Raw genomic sequence first — 27,963 nt, forward strand, 5'->3', positions numbered from 1 at the left:
TGTAAGAGTTCTTCAGGGCACTATGGAAATTGTGACGCTTTTTCAGAATTCGAAATGTGTTCTGTAAAATTATTAAAAGATACGAAAGACATAATTTCAAAACGGTTTTCGTAGGTAAAATTCCTGAAGAACCTTCAGAAAACACATGGAGCCTTCAAGTAAATGTAAAACCTGGAATGACATCATTTATTTTTGGCAAAAATTCTTATGAGTTGGATAATTTTATACTATTAGGAATTAACAGATTAACATCTTTAATTCATGGAACAGGAATGTGTATATGTTTACATTTTAAAAAAGATCATAAAAGACATACAATACTCAACAAAAATTATATCTTATCAATGTCAACGACTGGTGATTCAAAGACGATCTGATTAAAATGGAACTTCAGTATTTGAAAAACATTAGAACTGCCTTCAATCCTGCTCATATTCAGATAGCACTTGATGGAACTTTCTTAGCTCTTCCATTGACTCGTACAACTGCAGGTGTGTGGAGTTTGCAAGATTTGTCATTCAAGGTAATTTGTAAATAATAAGGGGCTTGATTAATTTCATGACACATGTCAACGTATATTTGTTCCACATATCACTGGAAACTTTGTTATAAACATTGTCATAATATCTTTTCCTGTTGGAACAAATATTCTGTACCATTTAATTTTATTCCATTAGTGACATATACTGTAATATTTATTCCTGTGGAAATAATATTCCAGAATATTTTTTCCTTTTTGAACTTATATTATGAAGGAACTTCTATATTCTGTGACAGCCAAGCCCTTCTTCTTCTTCTTCTTTCACACAAAAATTTAAACACTCTAGGGACTTTTTCTACTAGTAATGTATTTCTGCCCTGACATATTTTACCAGGACAAAGTTATCTCTTACAGAAAACCTTTAGCTAGAGGTAAGCGTACATGGTATGTACATTGTAGTACAGAATATTAGTGCAAGTTAAAACTCTTCAAAGTTCCAGGCATATAAATGTTGAAAATATGCGGCACAGCTCTATATTTTGATATTTGAAAACAAAATAGTAGGCATGCCACAAAACCATGTTCAACCCACCATTTTTTTCTTTAAAAAATATCCTGTACCAAGTCAGGAATATGGTCATTGTTATATTATAGTTCGTTTCTGTGTGTATAACATTTTAATGTTGTGTTTCTTTTGTGTCGTTTGTTTCCTCTTATATTTGAGTGTGAATTCACATTATTATAAGACGTGTCACGGTACTTTTCGATCCCTAATTCATGTATTTAGTTTTGATGTTATATTTGTTATTCGCATCAGATTTTGTCTAATGCTTAGTTGGTTTCTGTGTGTGTTACATTTTAATGTTGTGTCGTCATTTTTTTGTATTCAATGCGTTTCCCTCGGTTTTGGTTTATGACCCGGATTTGTTTATGTCTATCGATTTATGAGTTTTGAACATCGGTATACTACTGTTGCCTTTATTTGTATTCACTTGAGTGTTACTCCACGTATTCGGTAGTAGTCCATCTTTTGGACGAGTCTCTTGTGGGGCACTTTGTGGTTTGGATTAGAAAACTATGATGAGATGAGGGTCTAAATGGGGGTACCTTCATAACAAATAACAGTGAAATATCTTGCCATTTGACGTTAACGTTAATTTTTGGTGGATGACGATAAAATGATTTGTAAATGTACATAGTTGTTACATGTAGTTAATTGAACTATAGTGAGGATGCATTGTCATTTATATATTTTACTTATAGCCATTGGAACTTGAAGGTCATAGGAAAACTCTGAGATGCATGTGTTTTGGACATGGATCACAGCCAAAGTACATATGTACAGCTGCAGACGATTATGTTATTGTTTGGAATATACATCTTGCCAGACAAGCAGTCAGTAAAGGTACATATATAAGCATAATTTGTTACACATTAAAATTTTCTATTTATATAAAATTGTTGATACATTGATGGTTGAGCAAATTTTAATATCCAGATTAAACCACATAACCTGAATGTAGTAAGATAACTCCTTAAAATAAGAGTATATTGTACCTTCCCATCTTTGCAATGACCAAAATTAGACCTAGCAGTAAGAATTAAGTTTAAGAGTCTGTTTCACCAAGATACTAACATCTAACATTGATTGTACGTACATGTATACTGAATAGTTCATGACTATTAATCAACCTCAGTTGTAAGTTTTTTTCATAAAACTGGCTCCAGACCTTTATTTCATGTAAATTGTGTACAAAATTATTGAAATTAGACTGAAAATGTACTTTTTTTCTGGTAGAGGTATAGACTATAGAATCAGTGATTGGTCCAACATACAGAAAAAACTCATGTCTTCATACATTTGGTGCTTAGATAATTTTCATGGATTGATTGATTGTTGATTATTCAATATCCAGCAAAAAAAACCCAAAGTTTTCGAGGCATAACAGAGTGCTGCAGAACAATGTGCTGGGGCAAATTCAATTTAATGTAGAGGAAAAATAACAATGTACATACTAGTAGATTCATTATTGTGCCTGGGATACTAATTTGTGTGGATTCTGCTGGTACTTCTGAACTGCAATTTAAATGTTCAACTAAGTACATGTACCCAAATATTTTAAGGCTTGTACATTTTGTATTCCCACAAAATCATATATGCATGAAAATACAATCTTTCCTTGGTCCACGATAATAAATGAATTCACAGTATGTTTGTTATTTTGTTTAACATTTCAAATTCTTGCATAAGTCTTTATAGGTTTCCACTTGGAAACAATGTGTATTTGATGGTTTACAAATTATAAAGAAATGCATTTTCTGTTAACAGGTAATCAAGTGAAAGGTAAAGTGATAGGAACAACATTAGGATGTATACAGTATTGTTCATTCAGCCCTGATGACAAACTGGTGGCTGCTTGTTGTGAAAATGATGTCATCATTCTTGAAATTAAGGTTTATATTTTCTTTATGAATGTTGCTATATATATATTTATTTTATTTATAACTCCACCATATCTTGAAGATTTATTAACAAAACTGTTTGCCATTTTCTGCATACATGTATTTAGCACCACAAAAAAAAACCCGGCATGTCTGAACTTTGAATTGATGTGAATTTGTAACATAGATTTGGTGTATACATCAAAGAGACTGGAATCGAAGCATATAACCGAAAACATTTTAAGGGAAACACACAGTTTTCAGTAATAAACAGGTATCTTCACAATTAGTCAAGCTCTAAACACTCACAAGTTTATTGACTTGAACAGGCTCTTTCTGCATGATTACCAAAGTGATACTGCAATATATATACCTAGTTCTAAAAATCGGGTCTAAAGAATTATCACATGATGTCAGCATTAAAAACTGAAAACTTTATATATGCAAATATACGTTCAATAAAATATGAAGGACATGTAAAATCACTGATGATATTGTGATAAATTGAAATATCTGGATTTAAAAAAAAATGTATACATCCTTATAGAATGAAAAGGTACTAGCTACAGTGGAAGGTCACACTGCAAGATTAACAGGTGCAGAATTTTGTCCACACTATACATCAACTCTGGTTACAATATCTGAAGACAGAACATTTAAGGTAATATCAAATATTGTTATTTATAATTTTGCAGTTAAATTGAAATCAGAAAATATTTAGCACTACATGTATTACATTGGTTACAATAAAATACTGTGATTTTTCAGTTAAGAATAAACCAATAATTTCTCATGTGAAATAAGTCAGAAAATTTCACTCCTCTGACCTCATACAACAATAAGTGATGTCAAGACATTTCGATGATGTTGCATCAGTACAAAATGAAAAATGCCTTGTTCTTTGTATAATCTACTTTTTTCCATCAAAATCCCAGCTCCAATGCAATAAAAAATAAATTACCAAAAAATTCAAATATCAAATTCAATGCATGCCCCAACAACATTAATACTTAATTCATGCTCCATACCGTTTCATAAGTTGATGTGCTGTTTGCAATTGGTCACAGTTTCTACTAATATTTTAGGTATGGGATATTAGTGATTTCAGTTTGGTATACCAATCCCAGATCATCACAGCCTCACCATTTATAAGCATGTCAATGAACATAGAAAAACCTCAGGTGGCTATTGGAACAGCTGATGGTCAGGTATGTTTGACTTGTCAAGTGAGTAATACATGTATAGGATCGGGTTTATTTTCTGTACTTTTGAATGGGTTTGTAATCTGACAATTCCACATTTTTAAAGAGCCTAATAAGATGTACATGTATTCTTTGAAGGATAGTGAAAACCTTCCTAGCTTTGAGCTTGCATAATTTTTAATTTTGTATCATATGTTCAAAGTTATTACAGAGAATTATTTCCCAGATTAATTCAGTCATCACAAGTTTCATTTCAATTCTATTATCTGTCTTTACATGTATAACAAAATGAATATAACAATTGAAGTTCTGTCTATTGCTTTCATCAAATACATGCTTAGGCCATAAAAAAGAATAGGTTTGTTTGCCCAAACGCTACCTACCCAGAAAAAAGCTGCCTACTCAAATTCTTTTATTGTCCCGATTTGAAAAAGTTTTTTTTTTAAATAGATAGGCATGAAGACTAATAAACACCCGATACTTCAATTTCTCTTTTTCAAAAAAAAAAAAAAAAAGAAAATGCCTACCTACCTCCCTCCCCACTGTCTCAACCTTTGGGTAGGGTTTGGGCAAACCAAATTTTTAATTGTGGCCTTACTATGAAATAGAGCCACATATTGATTAAAATAATTTTATTTGAAGGTAAGAGTTTATGACTTAACAGATGGAAATGGATTTAGATGCCTACATCAGCTTGATGTAGAGAAAATAGTTAGAAAACAGAAAGAAAAGAAATTTATTGAACCACAGCCAAGTCAAGGTAAAAAATGGATTTAAATTGTTTGATGTTTCTGAAGATGCATGTTTAATTACTGTGGATCCATTAACATTGGCAGATACCAAATTTTAATTGATTTCGATTCAGAAAAAAATGTATTTTCATGGATATTTAAGGTGGTACCTAACACCTTCACTAAAATTAATTTGGCTCCTTTAATTTTCATAAAATTTTGAAAAAGAATTTTCTTTGACCATTTGACAAAAATAAAAAAATATCAAAAAATTTGAACCAACCATTTTATCAGAAAAATTACACTGGTTATATAGCAGTTTGACAAATACTAATTTTGATCATTGAGAAGCTTAATATTTCCTCAACGACACAACGTAATTAAAACGTTTAGCTGATTTTGATAAATTGAACTACATTTAACATCTTAAACTTCGCCCCCACCCCCTGTAACCACATAATCCATGAAAATTGGTATTCACTATAATAGTAATAAATCCACAATAATGTCCAAATATGAATATTCAGTTTTCGTGACATACTGTTTAATTTGTAGGCCCAGTAAAAATAAGCAGCAGACCCTCATGGAAAAGACCTGACCAATCAGAAGAAGTTGAAATAGTCAGTGCAGAAGATGAAATAGAAACAGGAAGTGCAATATTAGGACTACATTTTACTTACGGATCTCAGAATAAATCATCAAATTCATCATCATCAACTCCTTCATTTCTACGTCATGAAAACACATTACTGAAGTAAGTGATATGAGACTAGAATCTGTAATTATTGGTAATTCTCAAATAAACTCAAACTAAAACCAATAGTTTAAAGTTTAAAATTTTACCCTGTAGGAGAGGAGGCATTAAGGGCATATGATACAGTTACAGGGGAGGTAATGACGTTGCTAACTAACGTAAATAGTTATTTTCGCGATGTCAAAGTATGACTTATGGGGAAAAGGTTCAGTTTATAACTGATTTTTATCATTCAAACTTATTAAACTTGAAAACGAGTTCATGGACCACTCTTTATAAAATGCCATTTGATTTCATTACATAAGCCAATTTTCATGAAAATGTAAATAATGCAATTTTTTTTTTTATTTGATAAATATACAGCAAAAAATAATGTTTTTTTCTACATTCATGATGGTTTGATAAATATGAGTTATTTGAAGAAAAAAAATGCCCAAATTTAAAGGACATCTATATAAATTAGAATTCACAAATAATTTTAACAAAAAACAGATTGTGTTTATCTTTTAAAACAAAAAAGTAATGTATCTCTGTCGAAAGGAAAAATACATCCACAAATCCGAATTTTATCCAAATATAAAAAATTTTGACCTCATTGTTCTCAAAAAAGTAGCACATGAGGTATATTTTTTCTTACATATTTAATTTGATCAGGCAAAAAATAGCTGATATGCAAATTGTCAGCAAAATCTCAATATGGGATCAAAACTGTATTGTATGCCTTTAAGTTTTACCCTTGTTTGTCTGTATGTCCATACATCCCATAGTTGGTTTCTGTTCTCTAATTTTAGTTTGCCTCAACCAAAAGTTATGAAACTTATACACTATGCTAATTACTACAAAACACAGATAAATATTAAATTTTGGTGGTGTCACATTAACTTTTCTAGAGTTATGCCTCTTTACAAATGTAAAATTACTGAATTTTTCGATCCCATTCTCACAGTTAAGTTTTTCTAAAACCAAAGGTTTATGAAACTTATACACAATGCTTATTACTACAAAACTCTGATCAAGTACAAATTTGGGTAGCTTCACATTTATTGTTCTGCAGTAATATCCCTTTATAAATTTATAAGCAAGCGTGGGCATCATCTGTGTCCCGTGTCCACATTCCCTATTTATTTTATTATACCCCACTTCAATTTGTAATTTTTTTTCAGCAGTTATAAGCCATAATTATATAACAACCGTGCTTTCTCAGATTTTGCCATACCATGTGATAGGAGTTTTGGGTTATTTTTTTTATTTTTTACTTCCTGTTTGCCAAACCTTATGAGCATTACATCTTGTCTCCCTTTATAATGATGAAAAAGGTGTATCTTTATATTGCTAATATATATATATAGAAAAAAAAAGAAGATGTGGTATGATTGCCAATGATACCAAATGACAAAGTAATGAACAACTAACCTGGTTTCTGTTTGTAGTGATTTACTAGATGCTGCACCTATGTTATGTATTGGTACAACTGGTTCCTTGTTACAAATCAATGCCAAAACTTTGGATGTTTACAAATACTTTGATCTTCAAGGTAAGTATCAATAAGTATAAGCTTTCCAGAAAAGCTTGCTTTACTTTTTTCTTATCTCTCCATAGGACATCAAAATGTAATGAAAAACTAAGTAAAATTGGTACATTTTTGCTATTTGATATTGTGAAATTTGTGGTGATGGAGTTTAATGATGACCTTTATATTTTATAAGTTTTATTTCATTTCCAGACGATATTTTGACTGACATTCTTGACATGGAAACAGTAGTGTTGAATGCAGCTGGCTCTGTATATTTCAGTCAAGGATCTTCACCAGATCAGGTAACAAAATTATCGATTATATCAGTTAGAATGTCTTTAGAGTACCTATACCAAATGCTTTAGAGAACCTATAAAATGCAAAAATTCAGTGTCTGTCATTAACAATTAATTAATAGCAAACAATATTAATGTCCTTGCATTAAACAATTGCCCATTAACATGACCATTCATTTGGTACTTTTCTAGTCAATTCAGAAGAGCACATGATTAATTTTAGATAACCTAAAGAGATGCAAATAATATATCAGTCATTAGTCTTTAAAATGATATGTTCTGGACATTTGTACCTTCTTGAATTTCTTTTCATCATCCAGTAGTTGTAGCTTTCCTTAAACACTTTTGATTCTTCATAAATTTTCAGAATCATTAAAAATCCAATATTTACTCTTTTTTTTCCAGTAAACTGACAAAACAAATAAAAAATCCTAAAGTTCTATTACTTTTCAGATTTGGTGCATTGTGGGAAGTCACTTTCAAAACACAGTAAATGTTCTCCAGTGGAAGCATGCAGCTATTCATAAGGATGAACCTGACCTAGCATCTGCCATGTCTGCTGTGTCTGTAACACCTCAGTCAAGTACAGAGGGAGGCAAAGGTGACAGCCTTCAGGAAGGGAATAGTTTTGAAGGGATTACAGTTTTATCAAAGTAAGTTTTAGACTATCATTTATTGTTGATATTCTAATTTTGAAATCAGGTACCCTGCTCATCTGACATACACACATTTTGAAATGTAAAGATTTTACTCGATCAAGATCAAACCTTAAACAAGCTTTCTAAATATTTTGAAAATTTTAAAAAGTACATTAATTAAGACTGTTAATAACAGTGTACTGACTTGACATAATAATAATAATAGAAAGAGTAAGCATAAAACTGAGAAAATATTCTGCCAAGTCTCACATTTTTTGTCTCGCCTTGACAGAGTCAAAAAGCGAGACATAGGTATGCTGTTTCCGGCGCTGCTGCAGACGGTGATGGCGTCAACAATGTATTAGTTTGTGATTAGCTCAGTTTTTTGGGGAACCACTAGTGGTTGGTCAATGATAATTGGTATGCAGATGTATTACCATTGGAACATCTCATTGCCATGGAGATTATTTGACTCCGCCCCCTCAGTCATGGTCTATTGACTTTGAATTGTTCGCTTACTTTTCATGTATTAGTTTGTGATTAGGTCAGTTTATGGGGATCCACTGGTGGTACGTCAATGATATTTGGTATGCAAATGTATTGGCACTGACAAATCTCATTGTCATTGAGATTATATAGCTCCACTCCCTCAATCATGGTCTATTGACTTTGAATGGTTTGCTTACTTTACATGTATTAGTTTGTGATTAGGTCAGTTTGACAGAATATTTGCATAACTTACATGTTAAAGTATTGCTATTTAGATTTCAACAATTGCATTATCAAAATTACAAAAAAGCGGGACATATCTCTGTGATAACAGTTTATCTAGTTTCTTAGCCTTATTCTTATTTTGTTACTATGTCAATTCAATACAATATTATTGTTTAAATTTTTTTCATAAATATTCCTTCATTTCAAAATTATATCAAGATGTTTCTATATTAATGGTTAATTCCCATGGGTGCTTGACAGAACAATAGCAGTCTTGAAAATATCAATTTTAAGGTAGATGCCAAAACTTGGAAAGAGATTGATTACATCTGTAACATGTAGTTTTTAATAATGTGGCATTATTTTTATTTTGATCAATAGACAATGAAATTACCGGGTCATAATGTTCTTATATTCTGAAGTGGCAAATTTAAATGCCAGTTGTGTTACTAATTTTTATGCTTTCTGTTCCTAGTACTCCACTACTGCCAAATTCAGCGCTCAGATCTGAAATGGTTAAAAAGGTGAAGGAAGATCCTAAAGCAAAAAAAACAAAGGGTAATTTAATCAAATATTACTGTGATTTATCTAGGTTTATATTTAATAAAGGAGGTGATATATAACCCTTTCCTCCATAATGACACCTTTTGACGCCACCCCTTTTACTCCATAATGACGCCTTTTGACGCCTGCGTAGTCCCTCAGTTGAAACGTCTCACCTATGAAAAAACTTCATCAGACTTAATAAAAGTTGTATCTAATATAAAAAGGATATTCATGAGAATCTATGACTGGAATTTCATTGATGAAATATTGGTTTTTGGCAATGCATTAATAATTTAAACCTGCTGATTTTTTTTTATTGAAAAAATCCTATGCAAATCAAGTATTTAAAAAAAAAGTATCCATGGAGGAAAGGGATAATAGACTTTATCATTACCATTGCAAAAATGTGTTTTTCATTTCCGAAAATGATTTCAATTTAATACATACATGTAACTTAAATCGAAATGATGAAAAATAAAGATTTAGGATCCTTTACTTTTTTTAATACACAATTTTGGAGTGAAAAGGATGTCTTAGGATTTGATTTTTTATTGCTTAGGACAACACTGCAAATATCTTAATTTGATAAATATATATTTATCAAAAGAATTATAACAATTTTTTTTTTAATTATTTTGAGAATAAAAGATTTTAAGTAATTTCTAGCTCTTGACTATCACTTTGAGTATGATAGGAGTACATGTACATTGATATTATAATTTAACATTTAACAGGAGCAACACCAAAGAACAAGCCTGGTCAGATGATGAAAGATCAGCCAATCACATTTCATCACAAAGTGAAATCCTCAGGGTATACAGAGACACCAAGGTAATTAATTGGTTTTCCGTTGAAAAAAATTAATTTGGAAATTTTCATTGCAGAGGCATCAGAGTAATTCATATTTCCCTGAACAAAATTCTCTTCAATTGAGAAAGTAATTAAGAAATTTTGGTCTTATTAACTGTAATGCAAACATATAAATATTTCAGTTATGTAATTATAATACCTTTACTATGATTTTCCATTTAGTTTTTTGGAAAAATTAAATCATGAACAACAGGCATACTCAAAAAAAATTGTACCCACATCAACATTTGTGTATATGACATCATATAGAAAATGATCTTATTGGTTGAGGATGTTGATTATATTTTAATTTTCATGAAAATTCATTGAAAAACAGTATGCAAAAATTATATTTTGCTTGTTCTATTGTAGCACACATCAGTCTTGTTTGTAGTTTTAGTCTGAGAAGGGAACTCGTGGCAATGTATATTTGGAAAATCATTGCTCAATCTTTTTATCAACATTTTATTTTTATTACAGACAGACTCCAATGTTCAAACCTCAGACAAACTTTTCCAAGTCAGCATCCAGCAGCAGTTTGATGTCACACAGTTCTTCATCATCAAGTTTAGGGTACAATAAATTTCATTTTCATATTTCATCAATAAAAACACAATAACAGTGTTCATAGAATTACATTTCACTAAAAACTTTCCACTTATGATATAAGACATATACGATGTGTTACAATAAAGCTGATTGGTATTTGATCACTCCTACCAAAGGAAAAAAAAATATGCATCACATGTTATATGATATATCGGTTAGTCTATCAAGATTTGTTCAGGGGAACAATGTTAAAAGTCATAACATGAACCAAACTCTTCAGATCCTTTTGTCAAAAGAAACTTCTTTTAGTGGGTCTCATTGGGGTCTAAGCGTGACGCGGGATTGCCGATTTTTTGTAAGCGTGAAACGTGAAAGTCAAATTATTGTGTCGTGAAAACAGGAAATGAGGTCTAGCGGGATCAGGGAAATGACAAAAAAATGAGAATTGCTTATGTACATAGTGTAAGGGGGAAACGGGAATGTGACAAAAAAGTAAGCGGGATCCGGGATCGGCACCCCCCAATGAGACCCCCTTTTAAACAAAACTGAAAGCACCAGTGAGATATTTGAAAGTCACTTTTACATCTGTATACCTTTATGAAGAAGAGTTTTCTAATTATTTATTGCAGGCTTCAATGTGAAAAAGGTTTGGATTTTTAAGACCATTTTATACTTTTTTTAAGGAAATCAATGGACAAAACTTATCCAATGAAATGTGATCCTCCTACAGAATGTCACTGTAAAATAGATGTTGCAGAAAGACCTACACCCATCAACAGAATTCAATTCTCAGGTAAGGATAAAATATGTTTATGGGAAAATTTCAAATTTAAAAAAAAAAAAATTATTTTTAATTTTATTTTACCTGAAATTGAAAAAAAGGTTATACAAAATTTAAATGCAGATAAGAACTAAACATGTGGGATAGTGTTTTTGCTGAATTCCAATGATGAAAAAGTATCTTTAAAATTAAAGTGTTTGTTATTTAAAGAAACAAAAAACATTCAGTGTCCTTCAATAAGAAAACCTCTGAATAAGGAATATGTAAAAAGTTGTTGTGGTTCCTCACTAAAGTGTAAAATTTAACAATACTTCATATTTTTTAGATGATGGCCAGTACCTTGCCACAGCCTTATCAAATAAATCAGGTCATGTGTTCAAACTTCCTCTGGGTAATAAAGGATTTAGTTGTACAGGTAATTAATGATGAATTTAGTTTAAATATCCTTAAGCATTGGCAGATCCAGGGAGGGGGGGGTTCCGGGGGTTGGTACCCCCCTTTTTTGGACGATCAATGCTTTTGAATGGGATCATAAAGCAGGACACCCCCCTTTTTACTCTGGGTTGGGAACCCCCCTTTTCAAAATGGCTGGATCCGCCCCTGTTAAGTTTCATCAAGATCCAATCACATAAGAAAATATGAATAATTGCTGAAATAGTGGAGCCCATACACTACCAGTATTTCAAATAGAACTATTAAACATAAAAATATATGAATGGAATTAATGCTTGTTTCAAACAGGAATTAATGCTTCCAACAGCTTCTATAATCTTGTAAGTTGTTGCAGTGTGCTCTTCATTTTGAAGGTGTGGCTTTCTATGCCTTATTTGTTTAAAAAAAAAATATATTGTTAAAATTATACATCCACATTACTTTACTTACTTTACTACTGATCTTTTTTTTTAAAACAAATTTCAGTAAACCTAGTTTGTCTTTCAATGACTGTTGCAAGATTTGGTGTTTCACTTTGATCCTTTTGAATACATGTTTAAGAAATATAAAAACAAGAATGTGTCCATAGTACACGGATGCCCCACTCGCACTATCATTTTCCATGTTCAGTGGACCGTGAAATGGGGTCAAAATTCTAATTTGGCATTTAAATTAGAAAGATCATATCACAGGGAACATGTGTACTTAGTTTCATGTTTATTGGACTTCAACTTCATCAAAAACTACATTGACCAAAAACTTTAACCTGAACTTCGCACTATCATTTAGTATGTTCAGTGGACCGCGAAATGGGGATCAAAACTTTAATTTGGCATTAAAATTATAAAGATCATATCATGGGGAACATGTGTACTAAGTTTAAAGTTGATTGGACTTCAACTTCATCAAAAACTACCTTGACCAAAAACTTTAACCTGAATCCTGACTAAGGGACGCACAGACGGACGGACAGATGGCCATACAGACCAGAAATCATAATGCCCCTCTACTATCGTAGGTGGGGCATAAAAATTATTAAATTAAAAACATAGGTAGAATGAATTCAGAATGATATTTTATTTTTTCAGGACATAATAACAATGTAAATGGTATAACTTGGAGTCACGATGGTAACTGGTTGTTAACCTCCTCAGATGATAAATCAGCTTTTTTATGGAGTAAAGGACAATCAGACCCAAATATGTGTATCAAAACAGTTCTTCATAACATGTCTACAGATAAAGATACACAGAAAAAGGATAAGGTGAGAATGAAAAGATAGGTTCAAGGCAAGGCTTCCAAAACGGTCATATATTCCGGACATTTGTATAATGTCCGATAAAAGTCCGGCTGGGCAAAGCATGAAACGGTCATATACTTTTTTGTTTTCAAGGCTTTCTTAAGAGACGGGTCATTTGTAATAACATAATTGGCGATCTTTTTGAACAAACATTTTGCCTTCAACAGCCACACATTTCCGGTCATAAAAGTGACATGATCATTAATTACTATCAAAACAACCCCTACTTCAATACTTTATAATTTTAATCAAGGCTAATTAGTTGTTGGACAACTGAAATCTACCTGTTCAGGCGACAGGTAAACTATTTTCAGTACGGACATCGTATAAATCAATCGGTCTATTCAAAGTTATTTTTTTACATTTCAGCGGTTTGTATCTAATTTATTTAGTCCAGCAGATTCAAATTAAAAGAAATACGTTTATAAACATGATTTGATGAATTTTTTTAAAAAGTTTTAAATGAAAAATCGTCAGAACTACGTTGTATGACCGAGAACACGTGTGCGCATGTGCACAGGTGGGAAATTTAATTTTGCATCCTACATTTCTTCAAAAATGCTAAAATTATCATTGATACCTGTATCTAACGTTCATTTCAAGTTTTTTGTTGAAGAAATAACGGGGAAAGAGCTTCTTCACTCAGTCATGCTTTGTAAACATACACGGATTTTACGTATCCGTTTCTGGTCCATGGCTTACCATTGTCATGTCAACATCCGGTTTAAGAATGGGATTTTGAAAACAAAAGTAAAGTTTTTGACAACGTCATTTTGCACAAATAAAGAGTCTAATGCAGATATGAGCACGCTGATATGCACACTTCGAATGATGCACTGCCAATTTAACAGTTTACTTAAGAACATCAAATTCATATCAAAATAAAGTTTGATATCGTATTTTTTTTTATCTAATGTCAATCACTGGGATTGCTATCTGATTAACATTATTGCCTTTTGTAACTTTGATTTAAGGGATTAAAATCGGGATCAGATATAAAATGTCCGGCTGGCTCAAATATTTTTTGGAAGCCTTGGTTCAAGGGAGACAAGTTTCAAGTACTTCAGTTCATCCAAAAAGGTACAATGACAAGGGTTGGTTGGCAATCTTTCTAAATGTCATGTCAGTTAATTTGGGCACATAATTCTTAGATGTTCAACATCTGACTGATAAACCAAACACAAGCCAACTGTTATCTTCTTTAAATATTTAGTTTTATTAAAATCATTCCAGAGTTACCTACCTTTGCTCAAGAAAATAATACTTGTTCACATGTACTGTAACTCATGTTTGCTTGAACATAATTATAGATTTGGTACATAAATTTAGAATGGATAATAGTAATGCTGCATCCTTACGACTTTTGACTGTTTATTACTGAGGTGGTTGAATATCATAATGCACTTTTTTCACAACTTTTCTTTGGAAACTAATAGATATTATAAGTTATCTACGTTCATATCCATATCTACCGAATATGAACGTAGATAACAAATTTATCCCCAGTCTTAGTACGAATCGGGCTTTATGGAACTTCGGGTACAAAGTGTAACGTGAAAACAACGTTTTTTTCATTATCTAAAAATGTTTTATAGAAATTTGGAAATTTTACATAGTTTCTACGGGGTGTAGGGTACTAGCTTTGGTAGAACCCTACAGGTAGTCAAATATAAGACGTTTTAAATAAGGAGACAGAGAAACAGGATTGAGTCAAATTTCGCGCTCAATGTTGTGAGAGTTACATCATAGATGGTGTGACGTCAACGTGGGTCATTTGCATAGCTAGTAGTCCCATTCCTTGAAAATGTGGCAGTCAAGTGATGCATTTAATGAAATGAGTGTAAATGATCTGCATAATAGGACAAAATCGTTAATGAATTAAATACTTAATTACAGACATCATGGATAATCTACAGAATTCAATATTTCACAAGGAGCAATCTTGGAACTAAGGAAAACTTGCGTGAAGTTCCCCGGGATAATGGTTAGCAACATCCGGGGATATGGGTTAGCAACACCCAGGGGCTATGGGTTTTGTAACGACGTACGTACACCAATCAAAATCATAGATATATACTAAGCCGGGGATAAAGGAAGATGTAGTGTGAGTGCCAAGGAGACAACTCTCCATCCAAATAACAATTTATAAAAGTAAACCATTATAGGTCAATGTACGGCCTTCAACACGAAGCCTTGGCTCAAACCAAACAAAAAGCTATAAAGGGCCCCAAAATTACTAGTGTAAAACCATTCAAACGGGAAAACCAACGGTCTCATTACATGTAATACATTTCTTTTCTCCCCTAGATAGTAATTTTTTTTTTTATCAAAGTTTTGATATCGAACAGATTAACATTTTCAGCATACATTTTAAGACTAGTTTTTATATTTTAATTTTGATTTCTCTCTCTGTTGCAGGATAATGTTGCCTTCCCAAAAGAAGTTAACTTTGCACAATTTTACTACATGGACAAGTTTATATTATTGACATCAGGAAATACTTTATACATGTATAAATATCACTTAGAACAAACTAAAGATGATATTAAAAGGTAAAAATATGAATTTATCTGAAGTAATGATAGATTAAAAGAACCAGATACAAAGGGGAATGTCGAAAACCATAGATTGAAGAAAGACAACACCTTGATAACTAGAGGCTCTAAAGAGCCTGTGTCGCTCACCTTGGTCTATGTGCATATTAAACAAAGGACACAGATGGATTCATGACAAAATTGTGTTTTGCTGATAGTGATGTGTTTGTAGATCTTACTTTACTGAACATTCTTGGTACTTAGAATTTTCTCTATCTATAATAAACTTGGACCTTTAGATACAGTGAAAAATATTTTGTAAAAATTTACAAAAATTTACCAAATTAGTGAAAATTGTTAAAAATTGAATAAAATGGGCAACAACTCCTTAAGGGGTCAACTGACGATTTTGGTCATGTTGAATTATTTCTAGATCCTACTTAGCTGAACATTATTGCTGTTTACAAGTTATCTCTATCTATAACAATATTCAAGATAATAACCAAAAACAGCAAAATTTCCTTAAAATTACTAATTCAGGGGCAGCAACCCAACAACAGGTTATCCGATTTATCTGAAAATTTCAGGGCAGATGGATCTTGACCTGTTACCCAATTTTACCCCTTGTCAGATTTGCTCTAAATGCTTTGGTTTTTGAGTTATAAGCCCAAAACTGCACTTTACCCCTATGTTCTATTTTTAGCCATGGCGGCCATCTTGGATGGTTGGCCGGGTCACCGGACACATTTTTTAAACAAGATACCCCAATGATGATTTTGGCAAAGTTTGGTGTAATTTGGCCAAGTAGTTTCAGAGGAGAAGATGTAAAAGATTACTAAGATTTACGAAAAATGGTTAAAAATTGACTATTAAGGGCAATAACTCCTAAAGGGGTCAACTGGCCATCTTGGATGGTTGGCCGGGTCACCGGACACATTTTTTAAACAAGATACCCCAATGATGATTTTGGCCAAGTTTGGTGTAATTTGGCCAAGTAGTTTCAGAGGAGAAGATGTAAAAGATTACTAAGATTTACGAAAAATGGTTAAAAATTGACTATTAAGGGCAATAACTCCTAAAGGGGTCAACTGACCATTTCGGTCATGTTGACTTATTTGTAAATCTTTTTTTGCTGAACATTATTGCTGTTTACAGTTTATCTCTATCTATAATAATATTCAAGATAATAACCAAAAACAGCAAAATTTCATTAAAATTACTTATTCTGGGGCAGCAACCCAAAACCGGGTTGTCCAATTCATCTGAAAATTTCAGGGCAGGTAGATCTTGACCTGATAAACAAATTTACCTCTGTCAGATTTACTCTAAATGCTTTGGTTTTTGAGTTATAAGCCAAAAACTGCATTTTACCCAAGGTTCTATTTTTAGTCATGGCGGCTATCTTGATTGGATGGCTGGGTCACTGGACACATTTTTCAAACTACATACCCCAAAGATGGTTGTGGCCAAGTTTGGATTGATTTGGCCAAGTAGTTTCAGAGGAGAAGATTTTTGTAAAAGATTACTAAGATTTACGAAAAATGGTTAAAAATTGACTATAAAGGGCAATAACTCCTAAAGGGGTCAACTGACCATTTCGGTAATGCTGACTTATTTGTAAATATTACTTTGCTGAACATTATTGCTGTTTACAGTTTATCTCTATCTATAATAATATTCAAGATAATAACCAAAAACAGCAAAATTTCCTTAAAATTACTAATTCAGGGGCAGCAACCCAACAACAGGTTATCCGATTTATCTGAAAATTTCAGGGCAGATAGATCTTGACCTGTTACACAAGTTTACCCCACGTCAGATTTGCTCTAAATGCTTTGGTTTTTGAGTTATAAGCCAAAAACTGCATTTTACCCCTATGTTCTATTTTTAGCCATGGTGGCCATCTTGGATGGTTGGCCGGGTCACCGGACACATTTTTTAAACTAGATACCCCAATGATGATTTTGGCCAAGTTTGGTTTAATTTGGCCCAGTAGTTTCAGAGGAGAAGATTTTTGTAAAAGTTAACGACGCCGGACGACGACGGATGACAGACGACGGACGACGGACGCCAAGTGATGGGAAAAGCTCACTTGGCCCTTTGGGCCAGGTGAGCTAAAAAGGAAAAAGAGGAACACAGAAAACACTTAAGATTGGGGAAAATGAACCTCAGCAAAAAGTTGATCAAATTCAGGTGCTCTGAAAATATGAAAAGTTCATGCTGCAAAGATGAAGGAGGTTTACTACCATAAAGGTTTAAATTTCTGTGTTAGAGGTCAAGAAAGACAACTATGTTGGCTTGTGTGAGAAATTGTGTTTATAATTTAAAAAATCATATTTTTTAAACGTTTGTACGGGACAGCTTGTCTGTATCTGATGACTTCATCTTTGTTAATGCCAAGATCTATAGTTTCAATGAACACAAATAAATTTACATACTAAGAACAAAAGTTCTGTTTAAAAATTATTGGAGACAACTTTAAGCTGTTAAACTAGACAAGTATTTGAACATGTGGAATGTTTAGGTAACATGATTTTTTTTAAACTACTGTTTGTTGCTGGTAGAGAAATATTTCCAATAATGAATTTTCAGGAATCTAAAGAGAACATGCACATGTATTTTTTTTGTATCTCCCATACACAAAGTTGTTAATAACTCAAAACTTTTGAACATCTGAAAGGCATCATGGTCCTATACAGTGGCTGATCTAGAAATTTTCATATGAGGGGGCCCACTGACTGCCTAAGGGGGGTCCGATTCTGTCACGCTTCAATGATTCCCTATATAACCAACCAAAATTTTTCTGAAAAAGGCCCGGGCCACCCCCCTTAAATGCCTCTGCTATAATATAAGAGAACTCAACATTGATAGTAAAAAATAATATTCGATATAAAACATTGAATGTAAATGATATGAACCTTTGAAGTCTTATATTATAGGACTAAAAGATATTGGTGCTATTTGCCTTTTATTATTTTTTGGGAAGTTAAAGATAATATTTATCTTCAAAATTTTACTTGAAAAATTGTACAAATGAGACAGAAATTAACCGCTATTGGTCACTGTACGGCCTCCAACAATAGAGATAATCAATAATGACATTATGTCATTCATATTTTTTTTAATGGTTACAGTATCTTGATCAATGTAGTTAAATATACTTCTTAAAGTTACATAGGCGGATCCAGGGGGGCCCGGGCCCGCCTTTCGTGGGAAAAATTTGGTTAATTATTTAGGGAATCATTGAAGCATGACTGGAGGGAGGCCCCCTTAGGAAAAGTTCCGGATCTGCCACTGAGTTACATTTATCTCCTTTCTATAAATAAAACATAGATATAAATAAAAACGTTGAAATATTGTTAATGTCTTTTTAACGATATGGATAAACATTCCAAATGTCACATGTGTTTATTTATTTATAAAAGTCTTGGTTTTCCAATATTTATATTTTTTAGGTACTTGAGTACTAGTAAATACAAGCAGGTTACGTCACTAGCCATTGAATCCCAGCAGATTACGGCCGCATCAGCTGTCAATGACTTCTATTCTTGTATCCTTCACAATAGCTGTTGCACTTATTAACTCTATTTTGTTTTTATGTCATATCTATGTGCGTAAAGATGAAATTAAAACTAATTATGAATAATAACTTTTTCATAATTAATAATAACGAATATTTTGGTCCAGTTGTATGTAAATTGATCTGCCGATTACTAATAATTATCCCTATTGAAAACGATAAATATGTTTGTCAAAAGTCAGAATCAATATTTTAAGGCTAAAAATATATGAAAAAGATAAATATTTGATCGCTGATGTGAAACTTGAAACATGATATTGATTTGTAATTATGCACAGCTATTTTGCAATGATGATTAAAAGTACTTAAAAAATGTTATGAAAGAATGTGTGCAACAGAAGTGTAAACAAATATGGTGCAAATGGATGAATTCCTTACATATTTTATAAGATATTGTAATGTGTGCTGGGACAAATAAATCTGTTACTGTGTTTGACATGAATGTGGGAAGGAATGTCAGAATAATGGCTGACGTTCATACCAGACCAGCTCATGTCATTTGTCAAAATAAGGTTAGTTTGAATAAATATTGTTTTTATTTTTTATGTTCTCATGCCTATTGACCTACTTTTAACCTACTATAGAAGAGGGCATTGTGTTTTTGAGTCTGTGTGTCCATTAGCTCATCATAAATCCAGTTTAAGTTTTCATTCATGGTAGATTACTGTTTAGGTTTAAGACAGTTTCTTGGCACATTAATTTGAAAGTTAGTACACATGTTTACTATGACACAAACAGTTTGATGTTAAGGTGGTACCTAACACTACAGGGAGATAACTCTGTAAAGTCAGCTAAACGTTTTAATTACGTTGTGTTGTAAAAGAAATATTAAGCCTTCAATGATCAAAATTGGTGTTTGTCAAATTGCTATATAACCAGTGTAATTTTTCTGACAAAACGGTTGCTTCAAAAAAAATTTAATTTTTTAATTTTTGTTTATGTGACAAAAGTCAAAGTAAATACTTTGACAAAATTTTATGAAAATTAAATGAGCCAAATTAATTTTAGTGAAAGTGTTGGGTACCACCTTAATACCAAATAAGGGTTTGTATTACCCAGGTTGCATGGTTTGTTGAATATGAAATTGTTATATTTTTGTAGTATAAGCTGTGTATGATATTGTTGTTGTTTTTTTCTTTTCTTGTCAATGTTGAAAAAGCCATACTTAGGTGGGATGTTGCCAGCCGTGGCATCAACAATTGTATTAGTTTGTGATTAAATAGGTCAGCTTGTGGAATCACTAGTGGTAGGTCAGTGATATTTGGTATGCAGTTGTATTGGCATTGGAGCATCTCAATTCCATTATTTTGCTCTCCTCTCAGTCATGGTGTATTGACCTTGAAACTTATGCTTACAGGAAGTTAACATGTTAATGTCAGGGATAAGATCAGTTTAATGTTAAGTCAATGATATTAAGTATGTAGTTGTACAAGCATGTGTAAGTCTCATTTCCATGTAGATTAAATGGCCCCACCATATTGTCATCGCTTATTGACTTTATAAAAAAAATTGCATAGTTTACTAGTTAAAGTTTGTGTTTAGGTTAGTTAAAAGATAATTAATTATGATAGGTCAATGGTATTTGGTATGCAGTTTTTGTTGAGCCTGTGACTTTGACCTTGACCTCATTTTCATGGTTCAGTGGTTATAGTTGAATTTTTGTGTTTTGATCTGTTTTTCTTATACTGTATGCAATAGGTCTACTATATTTGGTATATAGAATGATTGTAAGGTGTACATGTCTAGGACTCTAACTACTCTAGCTGGCAGGTGTCATCTAACCTAGACCACATTTTCATGGTTCAGTGGTCAAAGTCAAGTTTTTGAATTTTGGTCTTTTTTTCTAATTCTATATGCAATAGGTCAACTATATTTGGTGTATAGAAATATTTTGTGATCTACCAGTATATGTTAGTCGTGCAGGTTTTATTTGAACTTGACCTCATTTTCACGGTTCATTGCTCAGTGTTAAGTTTTGGTGTTTTGGTCTGTTCTTCTTAAACTATAAGCAATAGGTCAACTATATTTGTTGTATGGAAGAATTGTTAGCTGTACATGTCTGTCTGGTATGGTTCATTTGACCTTGACCTCATTTTCATGGTTCATTGGTCAATGTTTAGTTTTCTTGGTTAATGTGACAGTTGTAATAAAGCTTTATATTGAGGAATATCAAAATACTATCAATGATTAGTAAAGAAGGCGAGACATTTCAGCGTGTGCACTCTTGTTTGAGCATTGGCATTTCCTTGGAGATTATTTTGCCGTGCACCTACATGGACTTTGAATGTTTTTCATAGTTAAGAGGTTTAACCATTTAACTTCAACATTTGCATTTTCCTCTCAAAATTACAAAAAGCAAAACATATCTCTGTATAACAGTTTATTTTCAAGATTTAGTGGTCCACTGAATATGGAAATGTAATACTAAGGTGTTTTTTTATTATCATGAATGCCAATTTTCAAGAAAAATATATTTTTGTGGATATTTACCTGCCTCATGGTGACATTTGATGCTGTGGTAGAATCTATACATATTTTTGTGACTGTCCCAAGTCAGGAGCCTCTTGCCTTTGTTAGTCTTGTATTATTTTTAATTTGAGTTACTTGTGTACAATTTGGAGTTTAGTATGGCGTTCATTATCACTGAACTAGTATATATATTTGTTTAGGGGCCAGCTGAAGGACGCCTCTGGGTGTGGGAATTTCTCGCTGCATTGAAGACATGTTGGTGACCTTCTGCTGTTGTCTGTTCTATGGTCATGTTGTCTGTTTGACACATGCCCCATTTCCATTCTCAATTTTATATCTGTCATATCAGAGTGTCAAATTATTTATTGATTGACTTTTGTAAAATAGAAATAAAATCGGTTTAGTTCAATGATTTGTAGCATAAAAAACATTATGCAATTATAATTGAGAAAAAATTAGCACCAGGTTAAATGACAGGCTATTAACAATAAATTTTTTTATCTGCTATGAAAATACTTTTATTTCTGGATTGAAGGCTTTGTTGCTCATGGGAAATATCTTTGGTTTGGGTTTGTGGTTTTTATAAATTTATTAACTCTGTTTATGAAAAATTATTGGGGAAAATACATATCATTTGATTCTGTTATTACATTAGATACATTATTATTAATAGATTTGGTGACCACAAATAAAATATTCAATAAAATAGAAATTTCGTTAAAGCTTCAACAGAATTTGTCATAACCATGATAGTCTTAAATATGCATAATATATTTGCTACTTAACATTAAGCAAACAGCATTGTGTTAAAAGTAACCTGAACCAAGCTGTTCCACTTGAACAGTTATTTTGCAATACCGTAAAATTATATATAGCTGTTGCTAAAATTCAAATTGAACTGTTCAATTGAAAGAATATTGCTTGTTTTAAGCTAACACATGTGTGGTTTTGGTTGCTAGAATAGTTTTTCCTTTTTCAGGGATCAACATTTGTGTCACATCCATCCAGCGCCTATGATTTGTTTGTGACAGCTGCAGCTGGGGACTGTATTAAACTATGGGATCTCAGAGCAGACAGGTAACCAGTTCGAAAGAGATTGCAATGGATCATGTGCTTAAAAAATGCCAACATGGTCACTGACAACCATTATGACTATTTGAAAATATGTTTTAGGACTAATAATTGAAAAATACCCTTCTCTTAATATAGAATAAAAAGTTGTAGGTCAATTGCTTTGATTTCATACATTTGTGTAAGAAATCATGCAAATAACAAGATTAAGAAATTACCAGTATGTGGAGTCAATTATATTACTTTTCCATTGACTGAGTTGTGTAAATAATTTGAATAGTCTTGTGATTTTTGCTCATGAAAAGATGAAATGTGACTGATTGTGAGTAATGAAGTCTATTTGAGGTTACATTTTGGAAAATTCAATTAAAAACACCTGCTTTCACTGATTTTATTGTAAGTATAAACAAAAGGAAGTGAAAAAAAGAAAATAAGAGAGAAAACATAATACATCTGAAGTACCACTGATGCAGGTGTATTTGTTTATATCATAGATATAGATAGGTGTTCTGCTCAAAAACGATTCTTGATTATGGCTTAAAACTTTAAACACTTCTTAGTTATATTAATCTTAATATCTGTATACTTTTTGGTGATGATTCAAAATTTCATTTTTGAGTTATTGAGTATTTTGTAAAAAAGAGGGAGGGGTTTTTGACATGTTGTGCCGTATCTCAAAAACAATTTATGATTATTGCTTAAAACTTTACACACTTCTTTGTTATATTAATCTTAAGATCTGTATACTTTTTGGTGATTATTCAAAATTTCATTTTTGAGTTATTGAGTATTTTGTAAAACAGGGGAGGGTTTTTTTACATGTTGCGCCGTATCTCAAAAATAATTTATGATTATTGCTTTGAACTTTACACACTTCTTTGTTATATTAATCTTAAGATCTGTATACTTTTTGGTTTTGATTCAAAATTTTATTTTAGTGATATTTAGGTTTTTGTAAAAAAAAAAACAGGGCGGGGGGTTTCACATGTTCCCCTGTGTCTCAAAAACAATATATGGTTATTGCATAAAACTTTCTCAGAAACTATTTATGATTATTGCATAAAACTTCCACACAAGACGTCGGGCGTATCATGCGCTCATGGCGCAGCTGTTTATTGATTGACCTGGTGACCTCTTTTATTATTTTTTTGCAGGTGTGTCAGAAGATATGAAGGCCACCAGAACAGAGCCTATACTTGTGGCTTAGATCTAAGTCCTTGTGGTAGATACCTTGCTACTGGATCTGAAGATAAAACTGTATGTACATTATTTTTCAAATGTATTGCATGTGTAATGCTGTTGATTTTTGCAAATATATTCATACAATAGAAAAACAAACGATATATCTGGTATCCATCCTTGACACAAAATCAGTACATGCAGATTAAATTAAACAACACACAAAAAGGAAAGGAACAATGCTACTATAGCTGTCCTTCTTCTAATAGTTACCATATTGATTGTGAGAATTGTTATTTTTATTTTCAGGCCTACATCTTTGATCTAAGAGCTGGAACCTACTGCAGTAAGCTAGGTGGACACAATGATACCGTGTCAGATGTAGCATTTCATCCATTATATCCACAGGTTGGTTTACAATCACTCAAAGGGAATGATCTTTTAACTAAAAGGGGGTAGGAGCTAGTGGGGTCAGTGGTTATGTTTTTTCCTTAAAAAAAATATTTCTTATCCCCAAATTGATAAAAGAAAATATTGTGGTCAAGTAGATGACCAAAAAGAAATTCTGAATCCAGATTTACCACATATCTTAGTGTTAAATTTTGAAGAAAAAAAAAGTTTAGCATTGAAAAACTAAAAATATTGTCAATGCTTTGCGCGTAAAAAATTCTGACTCAGAAACCATTACACCTTCCTCCACTTGAAGTTAAATTGTTGCTCCCTTACCACTTCCATGGTTCTAGGGTGGCATGCTTGCCTCAAGTTTGGGAGGTCAAAGTTTAATTTTTGCCTTGTAGAAATCGGACTTTAAAATGTTATTTGTTTTTTCTTCAGTTGAGATATATTATTTAGCAGCAAAAACATAGCCTTCTTAAGACTAAATAGTGTGGAGATTGTTAATATTTTACCTCGTGAATGGGCACACATGTGTTGATCTAGTTCAAAGTAGGTTGATATTTGACTTTTACCTCGTGAATGGGCACACATGTGTTGATCTAGTTCAAAGTAGGTTGATATTTGACTTTTACCTCGTGAATGGGCACACATGTGTTGATCTAGTTCAAAGTAGGTTGATATTTGACTTTTACCTCGTGAATGGGCACACATGTGTTGATCTAGTTCAAGGTAGATTGATATTTGACTTTTACCTCGTGAATGGGCACACATGTGTTGATCTAGTTCAAAGTAGGTTGATATTTGACTTTTACCTCGTGAATGGGCACACATGTGTAAGTAGATTGATATTTGACTTTTACCTCGTGAATGGGCACACGTGTTGATCTAGTTCAAAGTAGGTTGATATTTGACGTTTACCTCGTGAATGGGCACACATGTGTTGCTCTTGTTCAAATTAGAGTATATGTATAAGACATATGCATTGAACATGTGATGTTCTAGTTTTTAAAAAAAAGGTATATATATGTACATGTGTTGCTCTAGTTTTGAAATAATGTATATGTGTCACTATGTCACTATGTGACATGAACTGGTTCAGAATAGAGTATATGTATATGATACTGAACATGTGTTGAGGGATGTTGCAGAATGCTAGAGATAAGAATGCTAATCCATGGTGGCAGTGTTACTTCTTTGCTTAAAGCTGTTTGTTGCATAAAATAGAACTTGGGATACTGTGAAATCATTATTATTTTGTTGAACATCAATTTTTTTGTGGAATTCGTGGATACAGGTGAACCACAAATACCCTCAATGTTCAACGAAATACAAATTTTCTTCAAGTGTGTATGTTCACTTGGTCCAAACTATGAAATCAAATAACCACGAAAATTCAATTTTGATATTTACACAATCTAATTAAAAACCGATCTCTCATCGCTCCCGTTTTCTGATATGTCGCGTGGGATACCGGCTTTCAGGTCACATGTGAGTGAACTAAAAGTTATGAATTTATAATGATATGCAAATGAGTTGACGACCTATTTATAAGCCAATCAAAAAAGTTTATGAATTATTTTGACTGACGATTTCATCATAAATAAAATGAGTTACATCCCTTTACCTTACGTTAAACTTTCAAGATCGTGGAAGACTCAATTTCATTGGTCGAAAAAGACACACCTACGAGGTCACTCACATGTGACCTCAAAGCGAGTTTTGTTATATCTCCCACGTGACATATCAGAAACAGGATTGATGAGAGATCAGTTTTTAATTTAATAGATTGATATTTACATTCATTGCATGGTAAAGATGTCCATCAGATAGGGCTCACATTACCTTGACCTCATTTCATGGATCAGTAATCAATGTTAAAGTTTTGGTGATTTGGTCTGTTTCTGAAAGTGACTGTCTGGCAGAATTCATCTGAATGTGACCTCATTTTCATGGCTTAGTGGACAATATTAAGTTTTTGTAATTAGGTCAATTTTTCAGAAAATAGAAGCAGTAGGTCAACTATGTTTGGCTTATTGAATAAATGAAAGTTGTTAATGTCCGTCTTAAAGGCTTAGTTTGACCTTGATATCATTTTCATAGTTCATTGGTGAACATTAAGTTTGTGAGGGTCATCATTTTATTTGATACTATAAACACTTACAGAGGTATTTTTTTGTATGTGGGTAATGATTGTAAGGTGTATATGTCTGTCTTGCAGGCTTGATTAACATTGACCATATGTTCACAGATCTTGAAATTTTTTTTAGTTTATGTCAGAGATATCTATCGTAACATCTTAATCAAAAAGACATTATCAACATCAATTAAAGCATAGGCGGATCCAGGGGGGCCCTGGCCCCCCTTTCGTGGAAAAAATTTGGTTGATTATATAGGGAATCATTGAAGCATGACTGGAGCAGGCCCCCCCCCCTTAGGAAAAGTTCTGGATCCGCCACTGTAAAGCAAGAAAGACACCTTAGATTGTCTACTCATTTTTTTTGAATTTGTACAATTTAAAGTAGTCAGTTTTAATGGTGATCTAAACAATTAGATTAAACAATGACCACAATCATTTACTTTAGATTTAAAATTATAATTTTTGTCTTGCTGTCATTTATATCTTTCAAAATAAAAAAACCCAGATATGATGAAAGATAGAGAAATGAGGGGACAGTGAATTGCGTATTCATCTTTTTTCTTTTGTATCAACTTTAGTAGTCTAGAAATAAAACATTAATTCTTATCACGACCATTTTTTTTGCTGATGTGTAATTTCTACATATCTTTTTCAGCTTGTAACAGCTACACTTGATGGAAAATTAAGACTTTACAAGGATAAATAACTCATCTAGATGTGTGTTCAGCAATACAAAACAACAATGAAAATCACCATCTAGCCAATACCAGAGACGAAGGAGACCAGTCGAAATAATTAATACTTCATTTACTCATACTTTCCAACCTATGACAATGAGAAATCATGTCATGTCTACGACTGCTTGTGAAGATTTTGTAATTGGTGGAATCATGGTGCTTGTTGTCATAGAAACAAATGTCTATCTTGTGTATTGAGATATGGATTTTGACAAACTTCATATAAACTTGGAAAACTAACAGTATTGACACAATATGTTAATGCATACTTCTTACATACATTCCAGTCGAAAAGAATTATGTTCAGTCCTTGCGCTGTGTCAACAACACATGAAATGTGTGTTTTGGCAGCTAGATTTCGGACTTAAAAGACTGAGTTCATCTGAAACCAAAGAATAACGAAGTTTGAAGGCTAACAATTTTTTTTTAGCCATGGGTACAGCCAGAACTGTATTTGGTTACCTCTTAATGACATTGGATCAATCAAAATATGGCTTAGGCAGCAACCATTTGATTTTCTGGGGGGGGCTATGGTTTTTTTTGGAAAAAAAAGTTTGTTTCCAGTTTTTGGAGAAAAAAATAATTTGTTTTTGATTCTGAGAAAAAAAAATTGTTTGTTTCACCCTCAGCTG

General features: G+C 32.4%; 1 protein-coding gene across 2 annotated transcripts; it reads left to right on the forward strand.

Moving 5' to 3' along the window:
- LOC143069169 (WD repeat-containing protein 27-like) lies at positions 1-27,823 on the forward strand. 2 transcript variants are annotated; one of them, XM_076243658.1, is made up of 23 exons: positions 3-523; positions 1,745-1,886; positions 2,811-2,935; positions 3,471-3,584; positions 4,009-4,131; positions 4,768-4,885; positions 5,412-5,610; positions 7,041-7,144; positions 7,334-7,425; positions 7,873-8,072; positions 9,247-9,329; positions 10,052-10,148; positions 10,647-10,739; positions 11,399-11,508; positions 11,822-11,911; positions 13,017-13,192; positions 15,647-15,780; positions 19,218-19,312; positions 19,733-19,854; positions 22,791-22,888; positions 24,037-24,139; positions 24,371-24,469; positions 27,250-27,823. In XM_076243658.1, exons 1-23 carry the CDS (start codon positions 383-385, stop codon positions 27,298-27,300), a joined length of 2,709 nt encoding a protein of 902 aa, XP_076099773.1. In that variant the 5' UTR covers positions 3-382; the 3' UTR covers positions 27,301-27,823. The 2 variants fall into 2 exon arrangements, with proteins under 2 accessions (XP_076099774.1, XP_076099773.1); XM_076243659.1 differs by lacking the exon at positions 24,371-24,469 and having other exon boundaries at positions 1-523.
- The last annotated feature ends 140 nt before the right edge of the window (positions 27,824-27,963 follow it).

The sequence above is a fragment of the Mytilus galloprovincialis genome, chromosome 3 (assembly GCF_965363235.1).
Source record: "Mytilus galloprovincialis chromosome 3, xbMytGall1.hap1.1, whole genome shotgun sequence".
Classification (NCBI taxonomy): Eukaryota; Metazoa; Mollusca; class Bivalvia; order Mytilida; family Mytilidae; genus Mytilus; species Mytilus galloprovincialis.

Coding starts and splice junctions, on each gene's coding strand:
- LOC143069169 (XM_076243658.1), top strand. CDS start 383: ATGGAACTTCAGTATTTGAAAAACATTAGAACTGCCTTCAATCCTGCT. Junction 2,936..3,470: donor TCATCATTCTTGAAATTAAG/GTTTATATTTTC, acceptor ACATCCTTATAG/AATGAAAAGGTACTAGCTAC. Junction 7,426..7,872: donor AAGGATCTTCACCAGATCAG/GTAACAAAATTA, acceptor ATTACTTTTCAG/ATTTGGTGCATTGTGGGAAG.